This window comes from Micropterus salmoides, unplaced genomic scaffold (genome assembly GCF_014851395.1).
Source record: "Micropterus salmoides isolate LMB-PRFRI ecotype aquatic unplaced genomic scaffold, ASM1485139v1 Ms_hic_scaffold_2, whole genome shotgun sequence".
In the NCBI taxonomy this organism is placed as follows: domain Eukaryota; kingdom Metazoa; phylum Chordata; class Actinopteri; order Centrarchiformes; family Centrarchidae; genus Micropterus; species Micropterus salmoides.
Window position 1 is genome coordinate 30,153,758 of NW_024041150.1, and position 16,214 is coordinate 30,169,971.

The 16,214-nt window shown below is 41.8% G+C and overlaps 2 protein-coding genes across 4 annotated transcripts; both read right to left on the bottom strand.

The window, feature by feature from the left end:
• Nucleotides 1-228: 228 nt before the first annotated feature.
• LOC119912202 (CD48 antigen-like) lies at nt 229-4,258 on the bottom strand. 2 transcript variants are annotated; one of them, XM_038731272.1, is made up of 5 exons: nt 4,137-4,258; nt 1,820-2,029; nt 1,613-1,723; nt 1,028-1,303; nt 229-890 (listed from the first exon to the last, which is right to left on the bottom strand). In XM_038731272.1, the coding sequence occupies exons 1-5, from the start codon at nt 4,168-4,170 to the stop codon at nt 739-741; spliced, it is 783 nt and encodes a 260-aa protein (XP_038587200.1). In that variant the 5' UTR covers nt 4,171-4,258; the 3' UTR covers nt 229-738. The 2 variants fall into 2 exon arrangements, with proteins under 2 accessions (XP_038587200.1, XP_038587199.1); XM_038731271.1 differs by having other exon boundaries at nt 1,028-1,312; nt 4,137-4,257.
• A 341-nt stretch (nt 4,259-4,599) lies between these two features.
• Nucleotides 4,600-15,177, bottom strand: LOC119912198 (vang-like protein 2). Of its 2 annotated transcripts, none has more exons than XM_038731264.1 (8): nt 15,045-15,177; nt 11,248-11,492; nt 10,242-10,365; nt 9,539-10,146; nt 8,458-8,594; nt 8,016-8,151; nt 7,240-7,486; nt 4,600-7,021 (listed from the first exon to the last, which is right to left on the bottom strand). In XM_038731264.1, exons 2-8 carry the CDS (start codon nt 11,316-11,318, stop codon nt 6,764-6,766), a joined length of 1,581 nt encoding a protein of 526 aa, XP_038587192.1. In that variant the 5' UTR covers nt 11,319-11,492; nt 15,045-15,177; the 3' UTR covers nt 4,600-6,763. The 2 variants fall into 2 exon arrangements, with proteins under 2 accessions (XP_038587192.1, XP_038587191.1); XM_038731263.1 differs by lacking the exon at nt 15,045-15,177 and adding an exon at nt 12,681-12,784.
• Between the last annotated feature and the right edge of the window lie 1,037 nt (nt 15,178-16,214).

Here is a 16,214-nt window from a genome sequence, read left to right on the forward strand (position 1 = left end):
GCCGACTTTGGGGGTAAATAGGACACAAAAGAATTGTCCTACAACGATGACCCCTCACCTCCAAAAAAGTATATTAAAGTTACTGTCAGTCATCCAAATCTGAAATGGCAACGGGATTCTGGGAAACACAATTTCCCGATGGCACAATTGAGATATTTTTTGAATTGTACAGTATAATAAGATTTTATGTTGCAAGTAAGGAAAATATTAAAGATAAGAGAGAAACAATAAAGTCACACTCATTTTATTAAGGGCAATTCACTCAGAAGGACAGTAAGTCAAGCTGTTTGAAAATAATAACTTCCCTGTATCAACATTGAACTTCAACAAGGTAACAAAACAAGGGGTTAGAGGTCTATAGAAGGGTTCAGTCCCTACATAACCACCAATCACTGCTCTCCCCGTAGAAGGTCACTGACCCTCTGTCCTGCTGCTACAGTGCTATTTTGAACTGTTATAAGTCAAATGCACAAATATTGGATACCACAATCCACATGCAGCGCACTTGAAAATGGAATCGCAGTTGAGAAAATTAAACGCAGCGACTTTAAGAAACGTACTGCTGATGGAAAAACTCATAAAGAGAGAGGGAGACAGAAAGAGCCTACTTTACTTTGTCTTTTGTTTTTGCCCATGTCCCCTCAGGAGCTCCGTAGATTCTGATGCTTCACCAGAACAAATAATATAATAAGCTCAGGCGAGACATGTGTTTGGAGTAAGAACGACAAAGATTTTTTCCTACAGTGTTGATTGTCTCCTCTTACCTTTAAAAATGTAAAAAGTAATTGCTGTAAGTGAAATTCCCAGAAAGCATCCTATGAAAAAAACCAAAACATATCTACATCTGAGCTGAGGAAGTAGCTTAGGTTCAGGAGGCTGAGGCTTGTCATCTGAAACAGCGTAGAAGAGACAACAACATAATTAGGAGGAAATATTTAAAATTAAAACCATGAACTGGGAAGAAGTTCATCATGTTATCATTTGTTACAATATTGTGTTTTTTCCTTTAAGATCATTTTGAACTTACCATCACAGTTATGAGTGACGACACTTGAGGTGCTCTCCATCTGCCTGCTGGAGGTGCAGGTGAATTGGACTGGGTTCTGTGTGGTGTTGAGAAATGCTAAAAGAGCTGCAGAGTTTCCATCAGGATTACTCATTCTGAAAACAGTCACACTGGGAGGATTAATCTGCCAGGCGAAGCCAACACCTTGATCTGTTGAGGAACAATGCAGGCCGATCCAACAGCCTCCTTCTGCAGATGTACTGGTGACAGTCTGTATGGTTGGTCTCTGGAGGTGTTCTGCAGAGGCTGATGATTAGAGCTGTTGATTAGTCATGACGATTTGTTCTCGACAAAATTTCCAAACAGTAGCAACATTTGACTTGAGACACTAACCAGTAGCAAGATACTTGTTAGCATCAAGCTGAACTTAGTGAGAAAAGTCTGTATGCCAACAAATATGTAAGGAAAATATTAAAGATAAGACAGAAACAATAAAGTCACACTCATTTTGTTAAGGGCAATTCACTCAGACAGTAAGTCAAGCTGTGTGAAAATAAAAACTTCCCTGTATCAACATTTAACTTCCTGTTGAACGCTAGTACTTACGTCTCACTGTCAGCTTGATCTTGTTTACTTTGTCCTGTGCTTTAGAGTTTAAGAGGTCTACAGTGTATTCCATGGCATCCTCTGGGGTCAAATTATAAATCGTCAAGTCACCTAATGAATAAGAAAAAACATTGAAGAGACACTTTCAAGAGAGAATTAAAATAATACATTCCTTTACACTTCCACTAAAACAGATTTGTCATTTACCTGAGGAGATGTTGAGACTGAGTCTCCCTGTGTACCGATGGAGTCGTTCAATATTTGCCTTCCCACTGCGATAGGTGGCAATCCAAGTGTTGTTTGGGAATACTGACCAGTCAATTGTAGCAAGTTCCCATGATGGGTCGACTCCTGACGTTAAGGTAATGTTTTCCCCAACATAACCTGAGACTTCGCTGAGGGATTGAACTAGTGCCACTGTAAACACAATTTTAAAAAAGTTTCAGCATTATCAGTCTCTCATATTTTCAACAGTAAGACACAAAAGAAAAACAGCACTTCCCTCAAAAAAGCTGACCTTTGGTGACATTTTAAAGAAAGGTGGTCAACAATTTCAGTTCTTTCAACATATTTTTGTTTTTAACTTCAAGAAGTTTAAAGGCTTTTTTTGACAACGTCAAAAAGAAAATAGGGTAGCAAAGGTGACGTCTCAAAATTGGCGTTGTACTGTAGAACTGCTTCGAGAGATGCCATTGTGGATGGACGACACGATTATATGGACATTAAAAGATGATTTATATAAGAATAAATCCATATTTTTTAAATACTGGTTCAGTAATAACATGTTTTTGGTAAGTCAGCTTTTGAATGATCAAGACTTCTTGTCTATAACATTCCAGTCACTGTAAAATATTTTGCTGCTGTATGGGGCTATTCCACCTGGTGTACTCATGAGAGGCTAATACCGTCCCATCCCCTGAACCAGCTGATAAGTATGCTTTCTCCTTGACCTCAATGGAAAACGTCACAAGGTCAAGGAAAGATCTGACTGCACTTATTCTAGGCTTACTTTTCAAAACAAACTTTATTTAAAACACATGCACGATACAGTGAGAAACTCAATGCTTTAGAGAAAAGTAAGGTTCCCTCTCCAACACAGAATCACATCTCTTAAGAAAAGATGTTATCAGTGTATACACAGGGTACATTTAACCAATAACTCTAGGAAGTAACAACAATATACTATAGATGGTTGTTAAAAATAAACAAATAGGATTGAATTGTTGAAACTAAATAAATGGTGCTGCCTTTCCTTTCCTAAGGGACGGTCCAGTGTACCCTATGCTAAAGGAGGTAGGAAAGGAAGCACTGAAGCCCCTTTCCTTAGCTTTTAGAGAATTTGTCTAGTTCTTGTCTGGCTGCCACTTAAACACTTCAGGGTCATTTCACTCAGTTACATCCTTCCTGAGCAAAAATAACCATTGTCTCTGTGCTACCAGCTGGAACTAAAGTCAAAGAGATTTCATTAAAAATATATATATATATTCCAGATTACCCATCTAAACATTGTCCCAGGAAGAATTTTGAGAACACCTGTTGCTTTTTGGTTTACTCAACATAATTACCCTTCATGGTGAATACCTTATACACAATATATGGACAACAGAAGCTCTGAAGACACAGACACACAACTCTCAGCCATATATCTTTTAAATTTAAGATGCATAATTTTATGTTAGAATAAGTTTACTATATTTTGCCATATCAGTCTACTCTTGGCAATGGAAACTTTGTGGCCTACTGTATCAATCAATCAATCTTTATTTATATCGCACTTTTCATTCAAATACATGTAACACAAAGTGTTACTGTGGTTTAAAAACCACAGTAATGTAATAGTACCACCCGATATAATGCCCATGTCCAACCAAAAATAAGCACCTGAAAAAAACATCAATCCCTCCCAAACAGGGCTGGACTGGGACAAAAAATCAGACCTGGCATTTTTGGCCGATCCATTTAGGGGGTCAGATTAGGGATATGATGAAACACTGAAACGTAACATTTGCATAAGATTGGTGTGCATGACTACAACACAAAAATATATTGTAATATGTCCTATTAATAGAAGTATTAGTATTAAGTTGTATTAAGTATTCTGGACCAATACCATTAGGTGACTTATAAAGTAGTAAAAGGATCTTAAAAACTCTGTTCCTCTGCGTTGTTATGCTCCTTGTTGCTGATCAACAAAGCACAGAAAAGATATGTGTAAAAAAATATATGGGAAACTTTCTCCGATTGGCTCATTTACGTCAGAGAACCCGATTGGCTGCGTGATGACGTTGTTGATGATGAGGATTACTGTTCCGCTGAAACCCGAGCTGTCCTCGTCTTTTTTTTTTTTTTTTTTTTACAACTTCACGATTTTCCATGAAGTGAACCACAAACAGACATAAACAGCTCAATCCGCAGAGGGGGATCTACGGATTGATCCCAAAAGTCCTTTTATACATTTAAAAGTTTTTGAAAGGGGCACATTTCCTGTTCAATTGTATTTTCGGCAGATGAAAACTGGACCTACCTTGGAGGAATGGAAGGAGCAGGAGTCTCATCATTCCCGAGTTACCACGCACTGAGGAACAATCATGGAGTCTTTATTTTGAGAAAGAACTCCTTAACACTTCCTGTTTGTCATAGTGACACCAACCACGTGTTTCATGAACCCCTAATAATTAAAAATATGACAAACTCCTTATAACATTATCCTGATGGTAATTTTTGGGCAAACTCCCGATACATCAGTGTACATTATTTCCTACATGTCTGAACAGACTGAGTAGTTATTTCTATTGTGTAGTGCACATACTCCACCATTACAGACTATAGTTAGCTTTTTTTTCTTCTTCTTTTGTTTGGTGGTTTCCAGGTGCTATAGGTGTTGTACAATAGCCTACATGTCTATAAAAGAATGGAAATTTTTATGCTTCAAGCTTTTCATACTCCCACACTTAAGTATCACTTCTTGAAAAACTCGAGACCACTTGTGACTTACACATGGGATGAGATCATTTATTAAAAATGTTCACATCAACTCAGCCCTAAAAAGACAGTGTAAAAATAACAAACTTGTTTTTAAAGACAAAGTTCTTCAGAGACAAGTGTTAGGAACGTAGATTGAATACAACGAAGGGATCCATTGCAAAACAGGAAAAATACAACCTTAGAAAACTGCATTGAAATGTACATGTAAACTGCTTGTGAGTGGCACAATAATCTCTATCTGTAGTGTAAAAAGGACATCTTTGAATGAAAAAAAAGACAACATGAGCACATCTATCAACCCATGGCTGGACTAACCAGGATGAACATCCTCAGTATACGGCAGCTTCATTATTTCTTTAGACACCAACTAGTACTCTAGAAGTGGAGCGATTAGTCTATAAATCAGTTATTTAGCTATTGTGATTGGTGAATTAAGTCTTTTTTTAAGCACAAAACAAAAAAGTATCTATTCATGATAATAAACTGAATGTCTATGGATTTTGGACTGTTTCTGTGTGTCAGTTACCTTGAAGCTATTCGATAAAACAAAGGAATATATCCAAGCTCAATATAAACTAAACAAATTAAAGGGCAAGTATTCTGATTTTATAAAGCCTCTTTTTCCAGTTAATGATCCAGCCATGCTTCACCAAACACACACACAAATTCACACATGTTGCAAAATATCAAAGACAGTAATTAACATCAAGCTGCCAAAAAGAAGCACATTGGTGGTACTTGGCTGAAGTTACTGGAGCTCATTAAGTCCAATTCAAACCTCATTTGTAGGGCTGAAAACATCTGCTATCAGTGTTACTGCACAAAACTGGTCTTACATTGTGCTTAGAAAGTTCTATTTTGTTGTCAGTGCAGTGAGTAGTAACCATAAAAATACATCTCTGTAGGTTCTCCAGAAAAGAGAAGTGATTCAACAAAACCTTAACAGAGTTATGAAATTCCCAGTGCATCTAGTCCATACAGTGTTTCTTACTTCTTACTTTCAGTAGAAAGTCTCAGTAAACTATTCAGTGGAAACAAAAATAGAGCAAGTTTAAAAAAAACAGTTTCATCCCCTTTGATTCAGACAGCGAGAATCCAGCCAACGTTCAAAAGGTGAGAGAAGGCCAGGGGATCTTTTAGGCTTCGTTCAGACTCAAATCAGGTCTTTAAGACAGACTGTGCGGACAGTCTGATCGGATTTGTGTGTCCAGACATCACCGAGCTATCTGCATGAGTTGCACCATGAAAAATGGAGTTCCATCATCTCCCCCTCCAAACAGTGGTGCTGTCATGGCAACTCCCCCGTCATGCCAGACAAACTCAGTGATGCAGCTTGGATTCTGCGCAGCCACACTGATGCGCTTCTGACGCTTTGGATTTTATGTCGCCATTGTGTGCTGTGTTGTGTCGCAAAAGACCTGAACTGATAGAAATCTGATTGGAATCCCATTTCAAACCACCTCCAAATGTAGCTTGTATACGATTTGCAAAAAGATAATTTCATGTGTTTTTTTGCTGTTGAGACATAAAACCAATCTGGATAGGCCAAAACTTTGGGCTGTCTGAACAAGGCCATGTAGTTCATTGTTTCAATATCTGCTTTTGTCCATTTATAGCCTGTAAAGGCCACATTCAGCAGCAAAGAAGAAGTTCAAATAAAAGGGGAAAGACAAGTAAGATAAGCTCTGACAAAGAGCGAGCAACGAAACCTCTCATGTGTGATGTATACAAATGATCAACTGTGCGGCGTTCTTGCAGACTAGTGGACATGAATATTTACCACAGACAGTCCAGACGTATTCCAGTACATGCGTAGTGTAATACTTCTTTAAAAAACTGTGCTGATTCTTCAGTATTCTGAGAACTGGAAGCAGTCTGCAGCCAATTATCAGAAGTTAACAGTCAGCACTTAGAGGAAAGTGTCAAACATGAGAACGAAAAGAGGAACTATTTGAGACAGGGTATTTCTATTGCTCTGCATTATTTCCCGTAGGTCATTTTTGCCATATCATTTGGGTTTTCATCAACAACATACAAACAAACATGAAAACAACTATGTAATACCAAAAGGTATAAAAAGATACCCTGAAAGCACTAAGATTAGTATCTTTGATTCACCATCTACCGCCTTCCTGCCGGCCATTAGTAATCCCCTGCCCCCTCCTCCTACACGGACGTCTCTGACTGGAGCTTCATGACAAACTTGTGGCTTTTGGGGTCAATGAACTCCTCGCCCACGCGCAGGAAGGGGAGCGGCGTCACCGTGATGACCAGGGAGAAGTCGAGGCGTCTCAAGGAGAAGACCTGGCCTTGACGCAGAGCAGCGGTCACTGGCTCCTCACTCACTAGTGTCCACTGGCGCCCCCTGCTGTTGTCCAGGTACTGGAGGGTGGGGCCAGGGCTGAGGTAACGCTCAAGGAAGGCCTGACACACACACACACACACACACACACACACACATGATGTGTTGATGTGGTTGATACATAATCTAAAGATAAAATGTGTCTTTAATAATTTTACATTCCAAATAAAAGAAATAGAAAACCAATTAAATCTAAAAAAAAAAAAAAAGACCATAAGTTAAACATGCAGAACTACGGTACATAAATGAAATAAAAATACCTTCAAACAGCCTTCCTTACCTTGGGGGTCATGTTGTGCGTGATGCAGAACTGCAGGTGGTTGATGATGCTCTCCATGCTGTGGTAGGACTGCTGCCTGGTGGCGCGGAGGTACTTCTGCATGGCCCGCGCCATGGGGGCAAAGATGGCCTGGGCTGCCTCCCTGGGGTCCATCACCTCCCGCGGGTGTTTGGGGGAGGATGCGGCAGCCTCGTCATCCTGGTGCCGCTTGATGTGGGTGAAGGCTTCTTCTACTGCCACCACCAGTCTAAAAGAAGGAGAAACAGGAGAGGGAGTGAGACAATAATGTAGATTTAAAGCTGCCCTGATCAATATTTTTAGATTTTCAAAGGGTCAGTTCATGTGAAAAAAGGTTTCACTTTTGCTTGCTTTTATTTTTACAATCTGCAACTTTACTGTTTTGGTTTATCCTCTCGCCAAGAAGCTGTTTGAGCAAGAACGCTCTGATAAACCCAGTGTATGCTACCTGCCCAGCACCAAACAGCAGACCAAATCAGCTAAATCAGCAGATATTTCCCTAAGCGGTCATAGAGGCTAAAACAGAGCTACAAGGAGAGTGACTATCGGGACAAAAACTCCCAATGAATGCAAATCTTGGCCCGCAACTGCTGGATGTGTAAATAGACAAAGTTAACATCAACTTTAACCTGTGTTTTCATTTGATACTTGGTTGTCATTTTATTAGACAACCCTTTGCTACCTCTTTGCTCAACTGACTCTTTATATGTCCATGCATGCATGTTTAACTTATTGCATTTGTGTCGGTATGTCCTCACCTGGCCTTGCGTTTGCGGACCCTGCGCTCCACCTCTGCCTCCTCGTAGTAGTACTCGTTGTGGGAGTTGTCTCGTCTGCAAGCAGCGGCTGCGACCATTGTTGTGGACTGCCCCGTAGAGTTATTGGTGCTGTTCTCTGTAGACAGAGACAATGAAATTAAAGATGACCCAATCATCTAATTGGCAGGAAGAGAAATTCAGAACACCATGTCTGCAAAGTATAGGCATCTTTATTCTGCTTATGGTTTGGGGAATTAACATACCTATTTGTTCATTTTTGTCAGGTATTTTTATCTTATTGTTGGCGTAGGCAACGTACTACGTGTCATGTTCGAGTTAGTGTTTGCTTTCCATCCGTTTAGTGTATTTAAAATATACACGATAGAAAATTCTCTGATGCAGACAAAAAGGTTAAAAAACAGTGTACACAAGATAATTATACCTTCCCCCAGGTTGTAGATCTTGAAGGCAGACATCTTCTTGGAGAGGATGGACTTGGGCAGGTTGAGAAGGGCAGGGTTATAGACCGGGAAGTCACTGTAGTACTGGTCCAGAACCCACACCGCTGCCCGCTGAATACTGCGTTGCACAACAAAAGAGGAAGATGGTGTATTATCAGCAATGACAACCTGGCAGCTTCATGGGCAATATTAACATGCAGACAAGGAAGTGGTGAACCACCAGAGGCAAAATAAGCCACTCCCAGTGGGCTGCATGCATGAGAAAAATGTATCTGCTGTACTGTAGGAATATGAAGCCCCACATCAAGAAAATGAGATGGATAGAAAGGGCGGAAAACAACACCGTCCATGTGATCAGAATACCAAGTGTTCACACATCCTTTGTGTCTTTGTAATAAGCAGAATTTAGTATTTTGTGAAGGCAACCTGGTAGCCAGTGGTAGTGGAAGGAAGACTTGGGCTGTTTGCATTCATGCTTAGCTGTGATTGGTGCATCGAGGGGAAAGAAGAGGTGCTTTGGATCCGTTATACTTTAAAAAACAAATGAAGAATTTTTGTGGGGTTCAATAGTTTATGTAACAAATTTGGTAAAGATAAAATTATAATTTTGGCAGGGGAAGGGAAAGCAGGTGCTGCTAAAAAGGTTGTAGAAATTTGTGTAGGTGGATGTGACTTAAAATCATCTTGAACCAAAGAATCCAGAAGACAAATATTTTTGCCTTTAGTGTTAAGAGGGAAACAGTTTGTGGGTTTATAAACAGCCACATGCCGTTGCTATCCACAACAAAAGCTAATCAGTTCTTCCTGGGCCCATTCACGTCAGGTTTTGCTAAAATATGTTGTGTAACTTTTGAGATATCCTGCTAATAAACACACAAACAAACAGGACGGCAAAGATAACCCTCTTGATGGTGACTATGGTTGAAATCTCATTTAGAAAAATACAATATTATAAATATTTAAAAAAAATTTAAGTTAAAAATCTTAATTAAAACAAAGTTTACAAAAACATTTTAAAATAAAAGAAACAAATAATATCCCTGATATTCCACATATACCAACCTGAGATAACCCACGTTGTAGAAGCGACTAGTTCCGTCTGTGGTCCTCACAACCTTCAGACTGAAAGCAGGCTGCAGATGTCTGACCTCCAGCAGCACCAGGGCCAGGTACTGAATGAACAGCAGAGCGTCCACCAGAGATGCTGCGTATCCAACGATCCCCCTGTAGTCCGTCTCCCTGGGCTCCAGCACCCGCACCCCGTAGAAGAGCCAATAAGAAGCCACAAAGAGAAAGACCAACGCCAGCAGCAGACAGCGGAATATGAAGAAGCGCGGCAGGGTGGCTCTGGGCGGGCGGAGAAACAGCGCCCAGGTGGAGATGAGGAGGATCAGGAGCTTGAAGGCCAGAGAAATGTAAAGGCCCTCACATGGCGTGCCGCAAGGTTCCAGCGTATCCCGCCACAGGAGCTGTGGGAGGGCCAAGAAGGCCAGAGGGGTGACCAGAGCAAAGAACCCCAGGACAGCGCCCAACGCTGGGCCAAAGTAACGGCGGCACTCGAGCGGCGAAGAGTCCTCAAGGTCCTTAGAGACCCGTGTCAGGTCCTCGTTGGAGATGCTGTCCACGGAGGTGCCGGTGACCACCGTGGTGGTCTCGCCCCAGTTGTCATCCTGAAGAGAGAGGAGACCAGAGAGAGGAGTGTTGGTGACACAAGGCACAGCGGAGCTTAAGAGGAACGATGTAATGTATAAGAGTAAACTCTGACCCGGTCGTCTCCTCTGGTGGACTCTGCGTCCAGCAGCAGCTCTCCAGGAGCCTGGATGGTCACCGATTTGTCTCCACGGATGTTGATGTCGCGAGTCTTCGAGCGATGCCTGTCCCTCCTCTCCCTGGAGAAAAAGAAGAAGCGTCAGAGATGGTTTATTATCCAAGGATAGACAATAATTAATTCAAACTTCCTGTCCTGGCAGGCTTTACATAATTCTCTAGTCATTGAGAGGATTATTTGATCTTGAGCTAAAACAAATGTCTGTTTATATAATATAAACCGGAGAAGATTAAACAATGGGCATTATTTAAAGGATATATATTGTAAATGTGTTATTGTATTTTTTATTTTATCAGTTGTCTTTTTTTTTCCTTTTACTGTTTTTTATTTGAGCATTTAAAGCCACTATGTGTAAATGTTTATGGGATTACCATTTAGTATCTTCCAAATTATTCTCTGCCTATTTTGACTTCAAGGTATTTATGTCTAAAGCCCAAGACATTACTATCAAAGAAAATTACAAAACCTCATAGAAACTTGGGCATTTTTGCTTGAAAAATAACTGTTGAATAATAAAAATTTAACTTGTAGTGTCAAATAGTTCAGCTCTAGTTTATTGCTAAAATAGATATAATATGGCAAAAATATACAATATACACTCACAATTACAGTTGAAACAACAAGCAATGGAATGACAATTTTAATCAGCAGCTATTTGATTAATTGCTAATTTGATAAGTCGAAGTGCCAAAATGCACTTGCTCCAGCTTCCCAAATGTAAATATTGGCTGTTTTTTTGTCCTATATAAAAGTAATTTGAGTGACAGTTTGTCAGATTAAACAAGCAATATTAACTTGAAAATTAAAACATGTAATTTTTTAAAACCATTTTCTGACATTTTAAACACTAAATGATTAACCGACAACAAAAAAATCAGTCAATTAACTGATAACGAAAAAAACATCCCAGTCCCAGCCCATCTTGCAACCTGTGATCCTCCACCTGTGTTTGCGGGAGCTTCGTGAGTGGGACGACTTGTAGGAGTAGCCAGAGTACGTCGACTCGTTGTCCATGTCGGAGGTCAGCGGTGGGCGGGGTTTCCGGGCCACTCCTGCCCCCGAGCCGCCGCCGCCTTTCTCCCAGACCACGCCCAGCTGGCTCTTGTGATGGCTGATGGACTTGGAGGAAAGGGCCAGAGGGAGGCGCAGCAAGTCCACTTTACTCCTGAGGGAATCTATCTTGGAGGTCTGGCAAAAGAGGGGAGGATTGGGTGGGGGAGGAGGAAGGTGGGGTGAGCGAGAGAAGAAGATGAATGTTAGAAATGGTGAGTTTGAAACAGGAAAACGCGGTGTGAGAGGGCGAGAAAGTGGAGAGAGGAGCGTGAACAGAAGGGAGGCAGAAAGAGAAATGAACACAGTGAGGGAAAGGCGAAAGATAATTTGTCATACCAGACAGGAATTCAAGTTTCTCGGATGGAAACACACTGAGTAACAGCAACAAGAGAGACAGTATTGTTAAAATGTTGTGCACTCGGAGGTGTGTGGAGTGTCTGCGTGTGCGCTCTCAGTCACACAGGACACGGCTGGGCCCATTCTTACGCTTCGAGGGAGTTTTTATGAGCAAACTCCAATGATTTGGCCCCGAGTGTGTTCTCAGCCCAATAAAGGCCGCCGTCTATTCTGGGCTACAAGTCTCCGGTGTGCGCACGACATGCAGGAGTGGACGCAGGACATCAGAGCAGCTCTAAAACGTTCCACTTTCATGCATGAACGATTCAACCAAAGCGGAAACTCGTCTGACCTCAGAGACCACGCACGCAACTCATTTACATAAATAAAGACAACATTTTGTTTTCCACATGCTGGTTTATCTACAGTTTTTTTTCGTCCCGCGTTGTGGGATCATGTGTGATGCATACTCGCCCGGACGCCACATTCCCCAACTGTCCCCTGCGATCTCCAAGGGCAACCGAGCTTAACTACTACAATGGGGATGAATGGGAGGCCGGGGTGAGAAAAGACAGGAGGGGGGTAGTCGTCACAGCAACCAGATCATCAACTCTACACCCCCTTCTCTCCGTCTCCCTCAAACACACACCTCAGAAGACAGGAACAGTCATTTTTCCAGGCTACGATTCTGACTGAGACTCCATATTAACTCTGACTCTTCAGCAGGGCGGTACGCAATGATTTCTTTTTCCACGTAGGTACTTTCCAACTTGGACCTAGAACAAGCAGATTCTTGATCTGATAACAAATCTCGCGCTCTCAATTTGTGACCTGACCTCCTCCTTTGTCCATCTTCCACATTAGAGCCCACAGTTTTCAGTAATGGCTTTCATGTGATTCACACATGGACTTCTCAGCTGGGACAACTTCCAACCAGATACATTAGCAGTTGTAAAAGGCTGTACTCAGTTCAAATAAAGAACGTACAATACTTCACACAGAGCTTCTCCATCGTGGTGTGGAGGTCCCACGTAGCGTCGTTTCCGATGCAGACGTGGGAGATTTCAAGACTCATGTATCGATAATTGTTGACGTAGGCCTATTTGAAATAAAAGATTAGAGACACGGCAACAGTTATCTTGGTGCTTCACTTGTTGCAGCTTTATGGGAGAGTGACAAAGAGAAAGACTCTTAAAAGATTTAAAGATTTTATGGCCTGATGAAACCACAACTGAGCTTCTTGGCCCTCAGATTAAACACCCTTTTTGGTGTAGGCCTAAACCAAACATTAAACATTCCTTCCCCCCACTGTGAAGTAGCATCATGCTTCTCTGCGGCAGGCTCTGGAAGGCCGTTGAGGGTTGAGGAGGAACGAATACAGAGAAACCCAGGAGGAAAGCCTTGATGCAGGCGGCAAGAAACTTGCCCCTTGGAAGAAGATTTGGTTTCCAGTAGGGAAATGATCCCAAGCATGAGGCCTGTGCTAAACAGGAGCTGGCTTAACAACGATGTTAACGTGCAAGAGCAGCTGAAGAGACGATAAAAACACCTTTTAGAGTTGTTGTGCGGGAGAAAACCACTCTGTTTATTTATTTGTTTTTTTAAAAAGGTGTTGTCTTGGGCCACTGTCACACCACCTGGTCGGCCAGAGCGCTCACTTTCTGGCTAAAAACATTAAACCACACTGACCTGAGAGGCCAGATCCTTTAGTGGCCTGAAAACCTGTTTGGGTCTTTGGTGCAGACTTAACAAGCCGTTAAAAAAAAAAAGCAGGAACTGAGAGTTAGAAGTGTATATCTCGGTCAAATCAAACAGAGCACAGGAGCGAGGGTACAGATAGAGCTTTAACCCTCAGTGCTGAGCACAAACACTTCACACCATCTGTAGCTTTCCGTTTTAGGCTAAGTTGTTCATCAAATTGCTTCTACTACCACAAGAGCAGGCTTCTTTGGATGTCCGTGACTATTAAAACTTAAATCAAAAATATCCAACTAAAAGCTTAATGCAGGAATGTCATCAGGCTTCAGCATGCACTGCTGCTCAGTGGGAGAGACTGTTAATGCACCGACAAACAACCTTCTTCTCTGCCTGAACGCCTACACGCTCACACAGCGGGCGCAGCGACCTCAGGCAAAGTGATTAGGAGGTGTTGGTGCAGCCATGTGTGTGTGTGTGTTAAATTTCCTGCAAAGTGTTTCTCTAAACAAGGTGTCGAAAAGCACAACACCACAGCTCCTTCACAGAGCCACGACGACTTTACAAACAAACCCAGCTCTGTCTGAGACAGTCGATCCCATCGATCGCACCAACGAGCCTCTCCCACTGTAATCAATCCACAGCTGATTGACTCACTCTGGGACGCCAGAGGTTCCACGTGCAGCGTGGAAACAGGAGGGCCAGGAAAACAACTCTCACAGCACTGGGAAATTATAACGCATCATTTGGCCAAAAGTTGTTCCTACCACTCAGCTGATGCTGGGAGAGAGTCCAGCTGCACTTGTTTAGTTTTTGTTTTTTATATTTATCACGTTTAAACAAGTCAGACTCCACTCTTATTGTTACATTTCATGAAAACTGAGTTACGATCATAGTTTGTCAACAAGTGAAATGTTTCCGTTTTATCCCAGTGGGTGTAGCCTCAGGTGGCTCACCAGCTTGCCTGTGTGGCTCCCGGGGGCCTCCAGGCCTCAGGGTGGCAGTGGGCCAGCGAGGCGTGGCTGCTGCCTCAATACTAGAGTCCTGTAAGCAACCCTTGCCCAGGCTTCGAGGCCTTTACGTGACAAACGCGCAGTGAGCATGAAGAAAAAGCTCGCGATAACCGGCGAGTGAAGTGTTTAAAAAGCAGCGGAGGACGCTCTGCTTAAACACCAGCGGACACACAGAGAGTCAGTGTTGGAGACAAAGCAGAACACACCCAGGATGAAGTGATGCGGCTGAGAGCAACAGACTGGTGACTTCACAGCCAACTCAACGCACATGCGTGAGAGCTTCAGTATAGAAAATCTACCAGACGCGCCGTGTACGTGCGGTCCCCGTTTGGCGCACAGTGCGTAAAAGTGCAAAATGGATTTTAAAATAAAAATGACATCCAAGTGACCATGGAAACCCCGGTGTACGCGTTCACACTGGTAGATGAATTCAGCTTTAGTGAATGATCGATACTGTTATCTGCCAACTCATCAGCCTGGCAGAGGGTGGACAAATAAAGCAATAAAATGTATTTGAGGGGAAAAGAGGTAGCAAATGTTTAGGTTTTTTTTTTCTTTTTGCATTAAAGCCATAACCAGTCTCACATAAATGCTTGCAGACTAACAGCATATTTCACCCGTGATGCTTGCAGGAATGTCTTACCTTTCTACCCAAAAGGAAAAAGCTGCAGCACAAAGAGCCGACCAGCAGCAGCGAATCAGCGCCGAGCGAGTCCAACAAAAAAAGTGCCTCCAAATTCACTTTCTCCCGACTCGCATCTGTCCGCGGTTTGCCAGCTCATTCACAACCGCAGTGTAACTTGATTCCTCTTTGTGAGCGCAGTTTGTTTTTGTTCGGGCTCTCCGACTGGAAACTGCATCTCAACTCGAAGCACCGACGCCGCACAAAAGGCAGCGACACGCAGCTCATCCCGGCTCCGCAGCGTCTGCCGTGTGCAGGAGCCCCGCTGAGCGGAGCGGCTCCGTGAGGACATCCAGCACCGGCGTCAGGACACGCACCGTCAAGTCAGACAGCGTGCGTTCACAGCTTCCGGAGAGGGTTTTCAAATTAAAATCAGTATTTAAAAATGGCAAATAAAATTGTATCTGCCCTCAGTGACCACACACACATTATAGAATGAATCATTCCGTATAATGGGTGTTGCATTGCCACAAATGTGTCTATTATTAGCTAAAAATGCTTTTAAATGTTGAATTGAGTGGTTAAACTTATACAGTAACAGCAGACTGTTGTTTATTTATGAACCTTTATATTTAGTTGTTTAAAAAAACATAATTAAACATTTATCGATTTTCTCTTTATCTCAAGATGAGAATGGGATTTTAAGGTTTGACACACAGATTATTACTTTGCTGTTATATTTAAATAATTCCTTTTGAAAATTGCAGAATTATTGATCAGTACAGTTAGAGACAAATATAACAATGAAAACAAAAACCTTTTTAACAAGTAATGCACTTAAACGATTTATCTTGAAAAATAATTAGTAGCAATGACAATGTGCTAATTCATCATATAATCAGGTGTGCAAAATAAATGGACGTTGATGAGGACAGTCACATCATTTGATCAACCGATGAAGGTAGGTCTAAAGACATCTGTAGATACAACTTCATAAAACAAGGGTGGTATCTAAATAAAAATATAATTGTTTTACTAAATGTACAATTTTACTGCAGAAAAACCTTTGTTAAATGACAGAATAAGCCTTACATCTATATCACTAATCCAAAGATGCTGCTTTAGTTTTTGCTTAATTTGTTTGTAGCTTTCACAAACCTTTTATTCTCAAGACAAACATGCTTCACTTCC